Raw genomic sequence first — 16,254 nt, 5'->3', positions numbered from 1 at the left:
AACTATTTAGTCTCTCTGTCCCTCAGTGATCTCACTGAGACTACTAATCGCACCTGGCTCACCAAAGTGCTGTGAGAAATACATGAGATATAGGGCTTTCTCTGATCCATACTGTACCTTTACATGAGTCAGAAAAAGTCACTCCTTTCTCAAGACACTTTTCTTCCATCTGTTGACAAATTCTCATCATACAATATATTGATTATGTTTGAGCAATAGACTTTTCCTGCCATCCTCTAAGAAAAAACATTGTAATAAACATGCAAATATTTTTTATGCCCATGATATGTCTGGTGCCCACTTTGATGAGCCCTTGTCCACTGCCCAGCTCTCGTAACCATGCATGCTGTTTCTGAATGGATAGAAAGCAGTCGGTACCTAGGATGTACTTAGATCAAACAACGTTAACTATTTTTGTTATTTTTATTATGGGATAGTTTTACCATTTTCTTTTATTTGGTTCCCCAAAATAACACATAGTAAGGTAGGGTTTTCCATTTGTACCGAGCAGCCAGAATTACAATAGATATGCACAGAAAATAGGTAATGGTGGGAACCAAGACACCCTTGGGAGGCGAGCAGTCCAGGCAGGGTAAACAAAACCCTTCAGAGGGCTGAGGAAGAACTGGGACAGATGGACAGTGACCACTGGGATTTTTCCTCTGTAGACAAGCGAGTGCGGCACCACGTAACGGCACTGCTCTCTGAAGCAGAGAGGCTAGGCCACAGACAACTCATACACAGAGACCTCGTTCACACCTACTCTGTGACAACTGGTTATTGCAGGAACCCTGACTTTTGGAGAAATGACACCAATCCAGAGTTGCTACTCTGCTATAGCATAGTAGGGTTGATGCTGGTCCAACTGTAGATGACAGATGGCACCTGGCTTCCCTCTTTCCCTCAAAAAAAAAAGTTTGGTCCTCAGCCAGGAGACCTAGGCATTATTAGTTCTTAACTGGGGGAGGCGTCTTGGAACCCTTTAATTATCTAGTAAAATGATGAGTCTTCTCTCTGACCCTCCCCCATCCCCTTTATATTTTTGCAGAAATATACCTAGTCCACCTTAGGTATTTTTCCACCTTACGTGCACATTATAATCAGCTAAGGAACTTTTAAATGTCCCCAAGCCCAGGCCACATCCCAGAGCAATTAAATCATACTCTGGGAACAGGATGCAGGCATCAGAGATTCCAACCTGCAGTCCAAAGTGAGAAAGAATCACAGGCCTAACTTCATTAATGCAAGGCCACTATCCCTGATCCTTATATCGAGGCTACTGGCTCACTAAGCTTTAATCTCCATAGAACTGGCAGCCTCCTAAGGGTGGTTGTCAGGAAGTTTGGAAGGCATAGCATGGGCATTGTGGAAATGCATGGTATCTGAAAAGTGAACTTTGACTCATGAACTTCCAGGTGGTTCCCAGTCTTACACCATCCTGATCGAGAAGGAGCAGGGAAAGTAAACCAGGGGAGGGTACATAGGACGGATTAAGGCAGGTGGGTGCAGGCAGTTGTCTGAATACCTCATGGGTGTAGGAAATGGAAAAGTTCTGAAAATCAGCCAGAACCTAGGTCTAAGGACAAGCAAGGATGATAAATAATGAGCATGTCAGGGTTGAAGTTTCACACTTAATCTATAAACCTACTTTTAATAGGCCCCAGGTGATTCTAAATTCACGGTGCCTTTCTAGTTATTGGGGTTATACGAGGTTGTTCCACATTTCTCAAAGCAGTCCAGGTGTGTCTCTTTCTTATTTATTTATTTATTTGCATTAAGGATACTGAGGAATTTTAAAAGGAAACCCTCTTTTTTATGAGCATTAATTATACACCATGCAAGGGAGCAATGGCCTCTGTGTTATGAAATATTAAATCAAAATGCTTCCCACTCCCAGACGTCCCAGAGATAAATACAGCCATATTTTGAAGCCCCTCTTGGAGCTGTTTTGCCTGCAAATTTATTGTTTTGTCTCCATTTTCAGAAAGCTCTGTTTTCTGTGAAGTATAGCACTCTAGGTAGTTTTTAAGGCACAAAGTCCTCTGGAGTTGCCTGTGTCGGCAACAACTCTTATGTAGATGGCACACGAGGGATGGAGCGTTGATCGGCTCCTTTAAGATGACAAATGGACAGAGAGTGTTATTGTCTTTGATTGCATGCCTTACATCATCTGTATGTAGGAATAAGAGGGCCATACTTTATCTTTAGCCATTTTATAAATATTTAAGTCCTTATAGTTGCCTAAAGATATTAAAGCATATTTTACAGTAGTCGGAATATAAATATTATATATAGCGCAAGATACCAAAGTAGTTTAATGAATTCATAATTTTCTGTTCACATTTATTGGAATGTGTTTTATGTTCCAAAAGTTCCATTTAAAGAATAAGATACCATTCTGCTTCCTGACAACAGACCAAGTGTTGGCTGGCGTTTCATGCCGGGTCTCAGTTCTAATGTCTATGGAGGCTTTCATTAGGAGACAGGGAGGCAGGAAGTCAGAGCCCTGGGATATATTTCCTCAATCTCTACATTTAAAAATATATATAAATAACTTTTGAATAAACAATTCTGGTGCTTATTTAAATCATAAAGCGTTCCAAAGAGCAAACTTTTTATAGCTCCTTTCCTGTATTTCAAGGAGATTAATTCAAAAAAAACCTGAGTAGGTACAATAAAGATGCGGTATGTAATTTTCCTGTCCTCCCCACCCCTCCCCCTTTTCTAAACAAGGACACAGACCCTGTTGGCCAGTATGCAGCCTGACTCGAGGTATTGATTGGGGCAGTGACTTCCCAATGCATTCTGTACATTTCTCCCTAAGACAAAGCGTTCCGGCTTCTTCTTCCATTTTCCTAAATGCAAGGGAGTGACAAGGAGAATATTACCGCACCTCTTTTCAATTTTCCAGTGAAATATAAAGACTTACCTCTTTAATATTTCACAAAGTTTCTCCAGCTCCCAGCGGGAGTCCATGCTGGGTAATGTTTGCTAATTACCAACAACAAAACTAGACATACAACGCTGGTAAATTACCTGACCCTTTCCATTTTAATGAGGCAACAAGGATTTCGCGAAGTGATGTTGTTTCACTGGTTAATGGTGTCAGCAATGTTGTAATTGTGGGTTGAGACACATTAGCTGAACAACCACATGTAGAAAAGGGCTTTCTCTCCACAAGCCCTTTGGAGACTAGAACCATATTATCATTAAGCCTTTGTCATTTGCATGCTGCTAATCACTTACTTTATTATCCTACATATCCATTGTCTTTCTTTAATTGCTCTTTAAATTAAAATTAAAAATAGTTCTGAAGCCCACAATGGCTGGGATAACATCTTGATTATGAAGATAACTTCAAGAAAATGGAGCGACTGGTAATGTACTGCCAGGATTATGAGAGAGTCCCACTGTTATGTACGTGCCTACTGGCCCCAGGGGCCCAATTGAGGCGGCTTCTCTTCCTTTAGCCCACACTGTTTGTTTAATACATGGTTATTTATGGCCTTTTCGGCCATTATAGCAACTTTGGAGAATGTACATCCTTCTGATTGGTTTGGGCACTGAAATTTCATTGTCTGGGCAAAGGAATAAAATTGTATGGGAAGGGAGGATCTGTGCCAGAGCCTTTGAAGAGACCCTCTTGATTCTCCTTGTTAGTTTATTCTGTACCAGCTTGCTTTTAAAATTTGGGATCATGAAAGACACAGAAACTTCAGAGCTGAAATAGACCTTGGCATCATCCTCATTTTACAGATGAAGAAACTGAGGACCAGAGCAGGTGCCACAGCTATGATCACACAGCAGGAGATGAACCTGGATTGTCTGTTAGTGCCTGGAGTGGATGAGGGCTCCCGGAGGGAGGATCACGTGTTATGGGCTGTTCCCGAGAGTGGATATGATATCGTGCCTTGAGCTGTGATATGCATGCTGCATGGTTGTCACCAGGCAGGGCATTTAGTGTGTGTCTCTTGTATACACATGTCCATGTGTTTGTTGATGCAGACTGTATGCCCGGATGCAGGATGATAGGGCTGTTGTCTTCCACTGCTTTCAAAAAACAACCCCACAGGTGACTGTGCAGTTGTTCCTGAGTGTTGAGTGATTAAACCAGAGTTATCGTGGTTCCAATATTATATATAGTGCCCTAGAACTGGGATAATGGATTTTCTAGATCCAGGAAGCAATGGGGAATCGTCTTGTCTGCCTCAGTTTCACAGATGAGAAAACTGAGTTTGGATAAGACATTGACCCCTCTAAGTTCTCACAGGGAGTTAGGACTAAAACCTATGTCTTTTGTTATCAGTTATTATCTCTGTCAGCATTATGAGTATATTGTTATCAACATCATCATCATTGTTGTCGTTATCACTGTAAATAAGTTAGTACTTTCAAAGTGCTTCCTCCATGCCACGCATTGTGGTAAGCAGTTTACCTGTATTGTTACACTAATTTATCTTCAGGACAGGTCAGTCTCCCATTTTACAGGTAAGGAGACTGAGACACCAAACTTAATTGCCCCAGATCACACCACCAGAAGCTAAACAAAGCAACACTCAAACTCAGGGAGTCTAGCTCCAGAATTCAAGTTCTTAACCACGACGTTCATTTCGGGCCATGGTCCACAGATATGGATCTTGGTGTAAACAGAGTTGCTCGAAATCAAACCAGCACCACTCAACCTCTTCTTTAATGAAGTGGGGGTATGTGTGTGTGAATGCCTGACCCCCAAGATCCAAGATCCTAGTTATATAGTCATCTGCCAGCATAAACATATGCAGGAGAGCCTTTAAAACATAAGGGAAAAAATTGACAGTGTGTAATTTTTAAAGCACTATCAAATGTTTGGAACCTCGTCTGCTAGCTCAGGCTAGGTGCTGGCTGAATGTTGTCGGGTGGTGGGACTCTGCTTTTCCTGAACTGCCTGGCAATGCCTTGGATCACTTGGCACATCCATCTTTTGCAACTACTTAATTTTCTGTGCACTTAAGATAGGGATGTTTCAGTTTGCTTCTGATTTCATAGCTCTCGTTTTTGCTGCACTGGCCATTGGTTCATACTAAACCAAACAACTGGGGCCCATTTGGCATTTGGTGTTTTAGATGTACAAGGACATTTGAACTACATGACAAATGCTGGAAAACAAAGCCCATGGCTCTGAGAACAGAAAGAAACTGTTTATAATGTAAAGGTGGTTACATTTTCAGTCAATCTATCATTTTAATGAGCTCTTTGCATTTCTTTGATTAATGCCCACAAAAGGGGGAGAAAAAAATTGATGTAATAGAAACGGAATGGTATACAGTCTTGGCAGCATGAGAGAGGTTTCTCTGTGTTTTATTAGTATCCACTTCATATCACTATCTTGCAATGTATATGTCTACCTGTTCCCTGGCAGGGTATGCCTCTGGTTTACTGGAAATGTGATCCAGCAGAAAGGAGGAGATCCTGTATTACAGGCAAAACAGCTTTTGTCCTCTTGTGATGGCAGCAAAGAGGGAGGGTCTAGAACAGGAATTAATAATTAATAATGATAATAATAATAGTAATAATAATAATTACTTACATACTCCATGCCATATTGAAATTAAGGATCCAATAGGTATGAAGATTTTAAGAGAACACTAAAGATGCTTTAAAAACATTAAAATTGGTATCTAATAATTACTGATAATTAATGCTAGTCTGTACAGTACAAAATAGTGAATAAAGGGAATGGGAGAAGTGCAGAGGAAGACATCTTCATGAAGTAACTAAATGGGAGGAGAGAAGATAGTCAAGGTGGTCTTCCTGGAGGACGTGAAGGAGGGGCAGGAGCTGGGTTGAGAGGGAAGAGAGCAGACAGGGGAAGAGTGGGCATGCAAAATTTAAAGTCATTTGAATCATATAATCAAAGTATTTCTTATTTTGAAGTTGTAAGATGAATTAGGAGGGGATAAAAAGCAATTGAGAATTGGAAAACTCACCCTGACACCATGGTGAAGACATGAGACCAGGTGAATTTTAGTTTCCTTTCCAAATCTTTAGTCTTTGTTGTGTTTTTAAGTTGTCACTAGCTTTGTTCTTTCCTCCCTCCCCCCTCCCTTCTTCCCTTCCTTCCTTCCTTCTTGTCTTCCACTGACCCCTCTGAGAGACAGATAAAAATAGTAAGCCCTTTAAGCTATGGTAAGGAAAGAGACTGTCTGCTTGGAGACTCTTGCAAATATATTTGTTTTGTGTGTGAGGCTTGTTTAAGTGCTGAATGTATCTTATGGAATTTAATGGGCAAATAGTCACAGAGAACTTTGTTTGCTTTAGTTCAGACTCAAAAAGCAAACTCTAAAAAAGGTGAGGTACTTTACTTAGTAGGTAGAGCCAGCTTTCCAAGGCATTCTTCAAATACAGTTTCTAGAAAAAAGGACTGATAAAAACATCATTGTTACTTATGGTAAATAGAAGAAATGGAGGGGTCAGGTACTGACCCACATCTTGTCCCTGGTCACTGGAAGTGAACAAAAAACATCAAGTGAAGATACAGTCAGTCAGTCATTTGTCTCAACAGAAAATCAGACATGCATGAGCCATTTCACCAAGAATGGAGATTTTTCTCACTGTACCAGGGCATTTTTGATTGCAGATAGAAATCCTACTCAAAAAGGCTCATATAAAAGGGGAGTCATTTACCTGGGGTGCCTCTGGCTTTGGGCACATGCGGGCCCAGGAGCATGATCTGTGCCATCTTCTTCCCCGCAGGGATCACTTATGTCATTGGCCAGATGGTCATGGGCAGCCCCATTCTCTCACCCTTCTGTCTTTGCGTCCATCACATCTTTAACTTCTTCTACATAATGTCCTGGGGACAACACAGATTGGCCCCAGCTTGGGGGACAGGCCCATCTCTAAATGACCCATGTAGCCAGGATAATGGGGACCATCTTGCTGACTCTGTGAAGTCAGGCTGTCTGGCTTCATGTTACCATTCTGTGGCCAGGGTGGGGACAGGGTTGTACCCCACCACCAGCACCAAACACTGTGGAATGAGTCCGTTGTGTGGAGAGGGAGTTGAAGGGAAACAGATAATAACCGGTAAACACCATCCTGGGCCTGCCACCAACTGGTTCTGTGATATTAGATACAGTAACTTCTCTGCTTTGAGCCTCAGTTTTTTTCATCTGTAAAATGGAGGGGTTGATTCCAGGATTTCCAAATCTCTTCCGTCCCTAACATCAGTGATTGGTAAAGAGACCAGAGAGACCCAATGGTGTGTTCAGGTTGCTCAGAATTATTTATTTGTGTTTTCCAAGCTCTGTTTTTAGGCTCTGGGCAGGGGACAGTTGTCAGCTCCAGGCACAGGAGTTCTTTTGAATACAGCAAATAACACTGAAATTAACAGAAGGGTTCCCTCTTCTTCCCTCCCTAACACTGACCTCCATCACCCTGTTGGGGGCTCCCTCCACCTTGGGCCCTTAAGTGGATAGTGGTCAGTTGGGCAGTGTTAGGAGAAGCTGCTTCCTTGGTGAATAATCATTTTTTTATTGAGTCAGTACTGGTCAGCTGCCTGACCTTCATGACTTCAGGACTCCAAATTTGTGCAAAGCCACTGAGAACTATGAAAAAAATATTACAAGGTTAAATTGAGGTTTTCACTTGTAATATTCCCTTGCAAAAGGCCGGATTTCTCTTGCAGACCTTTCCACGAATCCGTTTCCCAAACCAAGCCTGTGCACATGGATTCCCCCCTCCCCACTCCCCACTTACAAGTTAGAAAGCAAGTGTACTTGTATACATGGAATTTTCTCCACTTCAGCTGCTGAAGAATTTGTGGGAATGCATGCTGCAAAATGACTGCTGTGGCTATTACTGTACTTGCTCAGGGGAGCTATTCAAATGCCTCATTTATTGGAGCTTAATAGATTAAAAGTCCAAATTGAGTCTCATGATATAAACCTAATCAAGTTCTAATCTGCATAATTTTCCCATAAGCAGCAATGGGAAATTTGGATAATTTATGTTTTAGCAGTTGCCAATCATGTGTTAAATAGCATTGTTGCATTTACTTATCAAAATATTTTTATTGATCTTTATGTCATCTGACATTTGGCTTTGGGATTTTTTTCCCCTGCATTAACAGGAAATTTAATTCATCTCCTAGATGATGTAATATGAGATGTTTCTCTTGATTTTAATATGTCTTTATAGATCATTTTTAACGGTGATCTTTCCTTTTTACAACTTCATGTTCAATACCTGTCTCAGCAAACCTAGATGACTCGGCCTAATTTATTTCCCTAGTTTAACATAGCATATGGATTTCTAACCACCATTTATATGCACACAATAAAAGATAATTTGGCCCACCATTTGAACCAATTCCTTTATGTAAAATCTGTGGGGGTGGGGGAAGCACTTACCTTCATTTCTCCATCTATTCTAAAGGAGATGATTGATAAGAATGTTCATCTCCTTCTCTCCCAGGAAAGGCTTGGGGATTTAACTAACGAAGATTTAGAAAGTACTTTGTGTTTTCCTCCATGGGAAAGTACTGTAATAAAGCATTTATTATATGTACTGGGTTGTGTGTGCTGCCATACTGAAGCAAGTTAAGCGTAACTATAATGGGTCCCCATTGTTATCTGCTATTGTTTAAAAGTGAAAACAATGTCAGAGTAAGACTAGCTTTGGCCTCAAAGTTGCCTGTCAGTGTGGAGGGAGAGACCATCACACACAGAGGGCAGGGAACATGCAACACCATTTCCATGGGCTCTGACCTCAGACTGCCTGGCTGCAGCTCCCAGACCTGCTACTTACCAACTGAGTGTACTTGAGGAAATTATTGGACTACTCTGAATTTTATTTTCCCTATCTAAAAAATGGGGATATTTTCAGTCCCTACATTCATAGGGTTGTTATAAGGAATAAATGAGAAGAGCCCATGAAAAATCTCATAGCACAGCTCTGCCACTTAATAAGAAGGAATATTGGCTTGATGGTTTAGAGGAGACTCTGGAGTCAGTTTGCTTGGGTTTAAATCTGAGATCTGCTGATCCCTAGATGTATGCTCCAAAGCCAATTGCTGACCTTCTCTGTGCTTCAGTTTTGTCATATGTAAAATAGCATTGTCTACATAGGATGGTTTTGCAAACTAAAGTTATTATGTGAGCAGAATTTAGTACATAGTGATCACTCAATAAATGTTGGCTTTTTTTTCTTGAGCTTCTATTTAAGCCCACCTTCTTCATTCTCACTTATCTTTATCAGCCTATATCTAGAATATCCTTGCCTTTCTATGACTTTGAGTCTTTCTTACATATAATGTACTCATGTCTGCATTACCACGAACCCTATGCGAGGCAGTCTCCAGTAAAGCTTGTCTGAGCCATAGACTTTTTGGCTTATAACCACATGGTACCTCTTTGATGCAGTGCACGTGTATATGCATGCAGTAGGTACTCAAAACAATTAATTAAAAAAAAAATAAAACCTTGGTGACTTCCTTGTTATCCCAGTGTCTCTTCTCCATGCATTTCTTAGGGACGGAGGCAAGTGTTTAATTCTTAAGTTCAAAGCCATCCTAAAACTCCCTTGTCTGATTTAACTAAAGGTCATTTAACCTCCCAGTACTTTCCCTGGCAGAGGCTGAGTTCCTTCTATCCCTTGGAATAACCCATATCATGAAAATGACATCAGACACTGCTAATTTTATTCACCTGAACCCAACAGCAGCACATGTAGTCAAGAACACAAATGCTGAATGCTGGAAAAGAACGTAGAGAGTATGAAAACCATTTTAGGAAGTGTATGTCCCTAAATTATTAAGGAAAGTGGAAGATTAGATCTAGAATAGAAGACTCCAGAGAGATTCTCAGCTGCTATACGGAATTAAGAACTTTCCATACATGAAGACTGGCCACCAGTTTTTCAACATACCTAAAGAAATCCTAGCTATCCCCATATCTGAAATCCTCCTTACTTACATATTTTGGCTGTATTTTTTTTAATCATTGGCTTTATCTCATTATTTGTACTAAAATATATCCACCTTCCTCATTGCCTTTCCATTAATTTTCCATGATTTTCTCTCTGAAAATTCCTTTTAAAAAAATCTACCAAAAGATACCTTAGTTCTTTATCCATAGAAAAGAGGTGGAGATGGATACTGTGCCTGTCCACAAGTACTTATTGTGTCCCCAGTAAAATATTAACATTGGCATTCAACATTTTTGAGTACCTGCTTCATACCAGGCATTTTATTAAATGTTTTGAATACACTACTTGATGTTTTCTTTACAACTACCCCATGTAGGAGATACTTTTATAGACGAAGAATCAGGGACTTGGAGAAAGTTTGTACTGTGCTCATGGTCATGTGGCTAATATAGTAGATAAGCCAGAGTTTGAACATAAGACACCTAACTGTTAACCATGCTGTTTACTATTCCACTCTGTTTCTTCTCTGTGGGCCAGGAGTTCTGTAGACAGTTGGGGAAGTTTAAAGAAGTAGAAAACAGTCTCTGGCCTAAAGTTCTCATACAGCATATAGAATGACCATGCTTGGCAAGGACTCATCTTGGGCCCATTTATACCTGATACCAAAGGAACAGACAGATAATGTAAGCCCTGAGGACTAGAATGGGGAGGGACCTTCAATTTAAGGAGATCAGGTAGTCTTCGGAAGTCATTTTTAGCCCAAAGCTTGCTTCCCAAGTCCATGCCCAACAGAGGACAATGGAGACACATTTAAAAAAGCAGGAGGCCATCTCTGTAAGAAGCTTGAACTTGAGTCTTTTCCTGATTGAGAACTTTTCATTTCATCTTTCTAATATTAGCATTTTTGCTCATCTATTTGGGCAAAATAAGTGGTTCTTTCTAAAATTAATGCCCCAAGTGTTAGTTTAACTAATGAAGGGAGCATTTCCCAGCTTCCCTATTCTCTAGTTGTAGGTTAGGATACCTATAGTGTATTCCTTGTGTATTCATATGGTGTGTAGTACAATGTATTCACACACAGAACTGGGGTGCTGTTTCATGTATTGAGAATTAAAGTTCAACCAAAGGTGTGTCCACTGCAGCAAACAATAATGGGGTGGAGAGGAAGACCACCAGAGACCTGGACACAATTTAGACCTGTCCCTTTATGAACTGCTGCTATGATGAATGGGGTAGGGGCCATCAAATGGCATCAAAGGTGGGATTGCCTCAGCCCTGCCATTTCCAAACACAATTTTTCCATATTTGGATGTCTAAGACAGAAACCATGGTAGTCATATCCTAGGCCGGTATCTTCCTTGACAAAGGACAGTATTTACCCTGAGTCTCTCTATTGTGTTTTTGCATCTAAGCTAACATGCCTTTGGAACTTCTAAGTAACCTCTTTTTCCAGACCCTTAGAGTACAGTCTGTCCTCAGAGCATAAGGCCAAGGGACCCCTTGTTGTTGTCTTGTTCCCCCACATACCTCCGTTATGTGCTATAAATGTTATCTGTTAACTATCCTATACCCACCAATGTAAAAGAAGTATGCGTTTGTCTCCTCATTTTACTCTTTATCCAGTCCCAGAGATTTTCCTGCTTCCCTCATCTATCACCAATCAACTTCATGTAACCCCCTGTGCCTCCTCTTTTGATTGAAATCTATAAAATAAGGTGCAAAACTGCCATTCTCTGGAGCATTTTCTCAGTCCCTTGAGATTTTGCTTCCTGGAAATTGTCATCAGTTTGGCTCAAATTAACTCATAAAAGTTTTTTAAAAAATAAAAATAAATTCTGTTTATCTTTAACACATTTCTACACCAGAGGGGAAAAAGATGGAGTTTATCTCCTCAGTCTTTCTTTTTGCTTTTAAAAAATGTGTGACTAGATAAGTATCAAAAGAGAAAGAGACATTATAGTTGCTGAAGTTTTCTTGCCAACAAAAGCACCCTGTTCTTGGGGTCGCACGTAGGAGAGAGAAGGACCTTTAATGGAGCGATGTCTTTGGACACCCACTACAGTTTGTCAGTTTGCAGATGTTAATGGAGGCAGGCTTGGTGACTGGAGGGGAAAATGGAATATGAAAGCAAAATAAAAGAGGCCTCTGAAGCAAGCGTGTCATTTCTAAATGAAGGTTTCATGCAAAGGAATTGAGACTTTTCACAGCTGAAAATGGAATTTTTAAATAAGATAAAATAAAAGGACACTTTGGCTTGTTGCAGATTCTCTAATGAAATACAGTTTTCCTAATACAGTGTGACCTGCATTTCTCCCTGTTTTATGGGTGCTATTCCTTGACGTACAAACCCGTATTTTCTCAAGTCAGTATTTGATGATGGATGTCAAAATACAGGCCATGTATTATGCATATAGCATTACCGATTTAAGGTGTTTACTTGTCAAGTTGAAGAAATTCAAAAACGTCACCTCCACTGAATCTGCTCAGCTGTCACTTGCAGTTTTTCATGCTTTTGAATGAAACTTCTGATGAAAACAGTTTGGTCTTCCCCTTCACTAGTCTAGGGGAAGAAAACAGCTGGCATTTAAAATGCGTGTTCTTGATTATGTGGTTGGCTGAAAAGCACACATTCCAAAGTTTAAAAAGATGGACACTACGCTGTCACTGAAAAATACTTACTCTGCACACAGTATGTCAATATAAAGAGTAAAATTAAGTGCATTCAGGGAATGAAAAGTAAATAAAACTTTTTTTTCTTCCTGAGAAAATGGCACACAATAGTATAAAATTTATACATAGAAAAGCAGAAAATAGGCAAACCCTTTTTACATTTTTCTGGCATTTTATGCATTATGCACCTCCAAAACAACAGGCAATTATTGAGCACCTGTCATTGTAGCATTCCTGGGAAAGCACACACACCATAATGCCAGATCCAATCCAGTCTTGTCATGTTACTGGAGAGTAAATGAGGAAACTGGTCACACAATCTATTTGGAATTTTGTCCTTGGAAACTTAACAAGTGACTTTGTATCTCTATGTCCGTAACTCATTGATAAGTCCATATAGCAGTCCATCAAGGGCAAAGAAGAGAAACCAAAATGAAGGTGTCTGCCTGTCTTCTAAGAGAGAGGAGCAAATTGGGCCTTGCAGCTAGCACAGAGCTGATGGTACTACTTGCCATGTACTTCACTTGGTTAAATTAATTTTCACTGTATTAATGTGTGAGGTAAATAAATGTCTCATGTCTATATGTTTCTATGCACATCCTTAGAGAGGCAGCCACTTAGCCTAGCTGGAATGATTTCTCATCCTCAGAAATCTTGAGGTTATGGCTGGGTCAAGCTCATTATAATATATACCTGGGATTTGGATCTAAGACCCAAAGAAGCCCAGATGCAAAAAATCATAAACCAGATAGGCTGCTCTCCAACTTACTGCACCCACATCTGTTAAGATGGGTTCAGCACACTGGGAATTCAGGGGTCCAATGGGAGCTGGCCACATATGCATCAGTCAGGATGATTTTAGTCACAAATGTGTTTTTAAATAAAACTAATTCTGGCTTAAACCAAAGGAAAAATATATAAAGATATAATTGTGTGTATATATAGTATATATATGTATATAAAACCATGTTACCTCAGGATTTTTTCCATAAGAAATGGAAAAGTTATATGTATATATAACTTTTGTATTATATCTATGTATATAAATTATATATATGTAACAAAAAGAAATGTTACATATATATAATTTACATATAAAATACATAAAATTTGTCTACATAAGATGTATATAAAATATTGTTATATACATATCATCTTATTTATATGTATATATAAAATATCATGTAGTAAGAAATCCTGAGGTCAGTTGGTTTTGGTTCTAGGGCTGAGGAATTCAGGAACTCAAGGACCATTCTTCCTGTCCTTCAGTCTTTCTATCATTCAATTAGGCCAATATTGTTAGGATGACTTTGTCCTCAGCTGGTGCCCATCCTGGTTATGAGATGGCTGCCATAGTTCCTGGCACAAAAGCAATGACCAGTGGACTGAACAAGAATGTCTCTTCCTGTGTGATTCTTTTTAAGAGCGTGGAAACACTCCCTAAACTCCCCCAAGTAGTTCTCTCCCACTTCCCTCCCCTTGGTCAGAACTGTGTCAAAGACCTAGATAAGCCTCACTGGCAAGAGAATAAGCAATGAAGCGGTTTTAGATAGCAATATAGGTTAGGTTATGCTATGGTAACAACAACAACAAACCCAAATCTCAGGGACTTAAAGCAACACAGACTGCTTCTTCACTTACTCAGACGGCTTATGGGTCTGGGGTACTGTCCCAGGCTGCTGCCCAGTCTTCTCCACAGTGACCCATGTTCCCACAGTTGCCATAGTCTGGGAGGACAGGCAGTGGGTCAAATGCTTGTGCCAGAAGTGATGATATGCATGGTTCTGTTCATGTTTCATGGGCTAGAACATTTCCTACGTTGTGTGGACATATCTCACTTCAAGGAGGCACTTAGGTATAATTCTCAGGTGTGCCTGGATGGAGAGGGGAACAAAAATCTGCAAGATCAATCATTGTTATAGAGACTGGTTTTTAGGGAACTATCAAAGTGGGTTAGAATTATTTATAATAGTCTCCTACTTTGTTCTTTCAAAAAAAAATAGCTCATCAGAGCTTATCCTGGGAGTGCTAATTGTTGACCTGTAAATAATGCATAAGCTACATTTTTTGGATTCTGTATATACCCTGAACTCTCATTATTTCCAAATTCTCCACACCTCTGATTTTTATCCTTTCTCTTTTTACTTCCCACTAGGGTTCACACCTCCAGGAATGGACAGATCCTCTCCAGATAACAGCCCAGTGCACGGGATGTTACGTCAGCCATCCATCACGACTGGGGTCAACATCCCCATCATCACTGAATTAGGTAGGGGTAAATGTCGGCCTTGGGCAGACTTTCTGGTTCTCTTTTCCAATCATGTCGGATATGAGGAGGTTGGCCTGTTTTTTAGCTCCTTCAACATAGTAAACTCTAGTGGGGTTTGATTAGAAGGAGATTGAAGAAAGGCATGCACAGAAATATTGGATTACCAAAGGGAAAACTGATCTAGCTTTCCTCTGAGATGAATAGACAGTTCCCTTCATTCTGGTCACGGCTTCCAAGGAGTATGAGACGAGGATTCAAAACTGGGGCATAAAGTAGGGAAGGGGGAGGAAGGGAGGAAAGGCATAGTCCAAGGACTCTTGGTAATTTTCACTGAAGTACCTCTGGACAGCTCCTATAATTTACCCTCCACTGAGGTAAAAAGATTCAGCTCTCACTCAGCCAACCTCATTTTGAGAAGTGGAGAGAAGCATCGAGCTAGTGACTCTACACTTAATCTACCCTAAGAGAACTGCTCAGACAAAGGTCATTTTCAGTGAATGCCACTTGGGTCCAAAAAAATGATGGGGTTTTGAGGACCGTGATGGTTGGAATTCAACTTTTAACCTGGCCACGACACTCCCTGCTTCTACTTATGAATTTGCACAACTGCCAAGTGGTCTCTACCACCACCCCCCCAAGACAAATATTACCTACCTGAGATCCAGGTCTTGGGTGTCTTTACTTTAGAATGTTTCCTCTGTTACTCCCTCACTCTTTTCTTTTTCTGTACTTTCCTCCACTCCCTTTCCCCAACCCTTAAATGCTGTATCCAATTAGCTAAACCTGGCAAGTTGCCTTTGGTATCAGTCAATCAGGAAAAAAACAGTGGGACGCACATTCTAATGATAACTGAACTGGGTAAGAAGCACTGTTTTCCTTCACATCAGTATCTCCTTTTGTTCTGTTGTTGGTGTTTCCAACCATCATCAGCTTGTTTTTTATTTCACCGGCTGTAACAGAACGGCTACCCCATGGCACTGCTTTGAATGTGTTTTATTTGTGGCTCTGGTTGGAATCGACTGTCTTGTTCTGGCCTTTCTTAATGATTTTTTTTCCCCACACAGCATCAGTAAACCTTTGATCACACCCATCTGACCTGGCAGTTGTTTTCAAAGCATCTTTTCTCTAATTCATTTTCTTTGGCCTGGGCCCTTTTTTTTTCTTTTCCATGTGTCCCCCTGCTCTCCCGCCTTCTCCCTTATATTCCTCTTCCAACACACTGTCAGTTTGACTGACATGTCTTCACAGCTCTCAGAGGAAGCCAAAGGAGAAATATAAAAATTTTAAGATAAGAAACATAAGATGGTGCCTTCCCTCCAGCTGTTTATTTTCCTTTATTCTGACTTTATTTGCCTTATTTTTTTGTACTAGGCCCTTTTTCAGAAGCTCTGGTTCTGAAGCCATAAAAG

The 16,254-nt window shown here is 40.3% G+C and overlaps 1 protein-coding gene across 16 annotated transcripts in view; it reads left to right on the top strand.

Moving 5' to 3' along the window:
• Positions 1 to 16,254, top strand: part of KCNMA1 (potassium calcium-activated channel subfamily M alpha 1) — a 720,350-nt gene that overhangs the window by 663,120 nt on the left and 40,976 nt on the right. For 13 of the 16 annotated variants that reach the window (XM_071221238.1, XM_024561261.4, XM_045196202.3 and 10 more), the window contains one exon: positions 14,732 to 14,845. In XM_071221238.1, coding sequence (XP_071077339.1) covers positions 14,732 to 14,845 — 114 coding nt within the window. Of the gene's footprint in view, positions 1 to 14,731; positions 14,846 to 15,622; positions 15,704 to 16,254 lie in introns of all 16 variants that reach the window. The other 3 variants (XM_053922057.2, XM_024561262.4, XM_024561265.4) reach the window with 1 other exon arrangement.

The sequence above is a fragment of the Desmodus rotundus genome, chromosome 4, assembly GCF_022682495.2.
Source record: "Desmodus rotundus isolate HL8 chromosome 4, HLdesRot8A.1, whole genome shotgun sequence".
Lineage (NCBI taxonomy): Eukaryota > Metazoa > Chordata > Mammalia > Chiroptera > Phyllostomidae > Desmodus > Desmodus rotundus.
This window is presented reverse-complemented; position numbering and strand designations above follow the sequence as displayed.